This window comes from Etheostoma spectabile, chromosome 17, assembly GCF_008692095.1.
Source record: "Etheostoma spectabile isolate EspeVRDwgs_2016 chromosome 17, UIUC_Espe_1.0, whole genome shotgun sequence".
Lineage (NCBI taxonomy): Eukaryota > Metazoa > Chordata > Actinopteri > Perciformes > Percidae > Etheostoma > Etheostoma spectabile.
In genome coordinates, this window is record NC_045749.1 from 12,916,321 (window position 1) to 12,920,324 (window position 4,004).

Genomic DNA, 4,004 nt, shown 5'->3' on the forward strand with positions numbered 1-4,004 from the left:
GGGGGGTAGACTATTACAGTTTGTAAAATGACTTCAATTGCTATGTTCAAATTACTTTTGGTACTTCTATGTAAAAATCCGGTAAGAAATTGTGTTATTTCAAGCATTGGTATTTTCAAAATTGCGCATTCCCCTCTAAACTTGCCAAGAGGTCAGTGTATACAATAAGCTGAGAATTCATTTATGGCTTTTTCAAAATTGTGTTCATTTAATCTGGCGTAAAAATTGTGCTCTTGTCTCGTGGCTTCTTTTCTGTTGGCAGTAGGTGGCCCCCTTATGGCAACATTAGGACAGTTCCCTGTGCAAACAACATCTTCAGTATATGGGAACTGTCTCATAATAATAACAAATAAATAAGTAAAAGATTGTTTGATAAAATAAAAAGGTCAACGCTGGCTCATATGTTACTTAGGAACCTTGTTGGGCTCCAGATTGAGAGCTCTTGTAGAGTCCAGATTGGCTTAAATGAGATCAATGTTAAAGTTATGGATAAAGCTACCAACAAAAGATAACCTGACAAGATTTTCTACATTTACTATAAAACTTGATAAAAACCTCCATTCAGTGTAAGGCTGGATAAATCCAATATGTTGTTTAGATTTGTCCAATACTTTTTTTCAGATCTGTACTGCTTATAGTCAGCAATCAGAGTCAGGCAGAGGGGGGACAGATCTTGCCAGTTGGGACCTGAGTGTAACTGGTGGCTACATCACGAGATGAGATGGCTCAGTCTCCTGTGAGAGTTGTGTCAGAGCATGGAAGGAGTCTATGAAGGGATTGGTTGTTTAGTAAAGAAAACCAACGAATGAGAGGAAGCTTCATCCCTTTTCCTCAGTGTCACTGCTCTAGCTCGTCACTGTTTGTTGCTCTGAACCTTCCTCCAAACACTTTTCTCCATCCCGAGACTTTTTCCTTCTCTTGTTACCTAAAAACAGAGGAGAAATGCAGGTCATTATGGGCTAAAACACCTGCCTTGAACTGTAGCTGCATCAGTTTTTTGTATCTTGCTTTGCTGTGATTGTTTTTAAATTACCTCACACTCGCCATTAAGTGAAATAACGTCAGCAGCACCAAGCAACCCAGCTGCTGCATCAAACGTGTAAATTAAAGTAAATGAGTCACATCGTATCTGAGCCGACAGTTGCATCTGGAGAATCTGCTCTGCTGAAAAGGAGTAGGTTGCAGCGAAGGACACAAACTGTTGCTAAGATACAACTGACACGGCTATGTCTGACAAAGAAGTTTGGGCATGTCTGACAGTTTGTGCGTCCTGTTGCATCACATGTTTGCGACGAATGGTTTACTCACTCAATTTACGCAATAGCTTCTTCCCAATGTTCTCCTCGGAGCTGGACAGAGACAGAGAGCTGATGAGAGGAGAGGTGGAGGGGTGAGACTCTGCAGGCACGTCTGAAATAAATGAATGAATGAATAACAATGAATAACCCCCAGACCTACAGTCATATGTTCTGTATACAGCCTACAAGATAAAATCAGTTACTTTAAAAGCGTCATTAGGAAAAGTGAGAGTGAGCAGAATGGGATTGGAAGAAGAAAACCACAACCGTATCCTCTGGTGAGGAACGATGTGTTTTGTAATGAAACCAAATTAAATATATCACATTCTAAAATGAAGTGTGACAGTAGAAAAAATAGAGAAGAGTCATAAACTCAGTGACTCAGTAACGTGTTACACAACAACATCCATTGATATTACATTTTAATAAAGCTACCATGACCTAAAACGGTTTACTCATGTGGACTAAACTGTCCATTTGTAGGAGGAAGAATGTTATTTTTTCTTCTTCCATTAATGTTTCATAATTCTTTGATGTAATTTAACTGCACAGCCTGACACAGATGCATGTAGCAACGCTCACCATTGTCTTCATAATTTTCCGGCCGGTCCTCGTGGATGTAGGGAATATCATCCATGCGGAGGAACACGGTATCATTCGGACTCCTCTGCCCATCAGATTTGCTGCCTGTGAAGAGAGAATTAGAACAGTCAGAACAAGACTTAGTCCAACTGCAAGTAACCACAAAACAGCAGCTGGTTGGAGCTCAGCCTGCAGAGGGAGGTAGAGAACTGGCTAGTAATCAGTCAGTGGTTTTTTTAGGGTCCAGTAAGTAGTTAAACATGACGGTCAGTTAAAAGTTTGAGGTTTAAATCCCAGCTAAAGATGAGCTACAACCAGTGGAGTAGAGTTTACCTGTGATTTTTTTTGTTGTGATTTAACATAAAACCTGGTGGTATATAACTGGATTATACTGTTTTATTGATAACCAGCAGAACCATCTGTCCAGTGATTTCTTTTTTAATGACACAAACACACACAAACTGGGTGGCGTGTTGCACAAAGCGTTAGACAGATGGTATGTGGGAAATCCTTTAAGCCTTGAAACCAGAACAGATTGTTTTTTTTTCATAGGATTCATTATTTACTGATATTATAGACAAAAAAACAACAACTTTAGGTTAACTGCCCTGACCAGTCCGAGTATCAGATTACATTAATCATGTATTGCTCCTGTCAGGCAGCTTTCTGGCCCTTATCCCACAAAGCACTCCAAACATTGTGTTTAATCCTTTGAATCTCCTCTTTCTTCCTTTTCAAAAGCACCGTCAACCACTCTTATGAATCCTAAAATTCATAGTGAGCCTTATGGAGTTAGTTCGTCATTTACATTTCAGAGCTTTGGCATTGCTCTTATCTGTAGAGACTACCAGTGAGTCCAAAAGCAAAATCCTGCTAGTGAGCAAGGGAAATGTTAAAAATAAAATGTATTTGAGAGGGAATGGAGGAGAGATGGTGATGTGAGGTAGGACATAGATGTGGACATCTAAAGGACACGGGAGGTCCAAACTAACAAACTTACGAACAATACGGTTTCTTTCATTGAGCTGGGAGGTGTTGCGAAGGCCACCGTGGGGATGGAGATGTGCAAGGCGTGCCAGCCCCAGTCGAGTGTGTGTGTGTGTGAGGGGGAGGGCGATGCTGTGTGAGCGGGCCTCTGGGACTGCAGGCCGCCCTTTAGCATCAGGGTCCACTGGGTCTGGTGTCTGGGGGGAGCTGTCCATCCTGGTGGCCATTAGAGCGTTCTGGTAGTGGTTCCTGGTGATCTGTTGGGACACAGAAAGCAAGTATTAGATCTGTGTGTGCATGCATGGCTGCCTTTATCTACCTACCTACCTAGCTACCTATCTACCTCAGTGCATGTGGAGAGGAGGAAACAAGGACTGTATTGAAGACAGGGGAAGGAGAGGTGAAGCGAGAGGGAACATTTATCATATAAGGCTCAAATATTCATGGTTGAAATAGACCTCAATTATCCCCAGTGATTAAAGGAAAGAGGGTGTATGGAGAGGAGAATGAGAGACAGGATGTCTGTTTTCAGTCAGAATCAGGGATTAGGACATATCAAAGGCAAACGCTGCAGCAGAGGAAGGTATGTAGAAGATTAAATGGAGGGAGTTTTAAAGTGCAGTTGCTTTCTTGTGCTCCCAATTTATTTTAGCTTTACTGTGCAAGAAATTATACAATCAATATATGTTTATTTTTTATAGTTTCTGTGTTGTGTGTTAAGTGTTTCATGTTTGTAACCTTAATTATCTGCAGGTCTATAAGCTGTCGGACTGAGTAGTCTGGCAAGTAGACCCCTCCTCCTGTAGTGAGCTGACCCACACTGCCTCCACTCAGTAATGAATCTGATTGGTTCAGACCACTGCCCCGAGAACTATACCTTGGACCTGAACAGAACAAAAAAGGGAAGAACGTTTCATACACACATCATTGCTATTTGGTTAAAAACTCAGAAAAGGACAAAAACAGTTAACACCCCCAAATCTATCAATATACTGTATATTCAAGATTCAAAATAATTTAATTGTATTTATTTATTATATTTATTTTATTTTTGCAGTTTTCATGTTCACCACGTTTTTAGTAATCCTAATTAATTTGTACTTGCTGGAATTTAGTCTGACATTAGTTGCATGCACT

General features: G+C 40.7%; 1 protein-coding gene across 1 annotated transcript in view; it reads right to left on the reverse strand.

Annotated features, from left to right (window-relative positions):
• Positions 1-4,004, reverse strand: part of cnnm1 (cyclin and CBS domain divalent metal cation transport mediator 1) — a 13,391-nt gene that overhangs the window by 642 nt on the left and 8,745 nt on the right. Inside the window, exons 6-10 of the mRNA XM_032541212.1 lie at positions 3,606-3,751; positions 2,881-3,124; positions 1,881-1,985; positions 1,309-1,410; positions 1-925 (exon numbers count right to left, since the gene is read on the reverse strand). The exon at positions 1-925 is cut by the window's left edge and continues 642 nt beyond it. Coding sequence (XP_032397103.1) covers positions 846-925; positions 1,309-1,410; positions 1,881-1,985; positions 2,881-3,124; positions 3,606-3,751 — 677 coding nt within the window. The 3' untranslated portion in view covers positions 1-845. The remainder of the gene's footprint in view (positions 926-1,308; positions 1,411-1,880; positions 1,986-2,880; positions 3,125-3,605; positions 3,752-4,004) is intronic.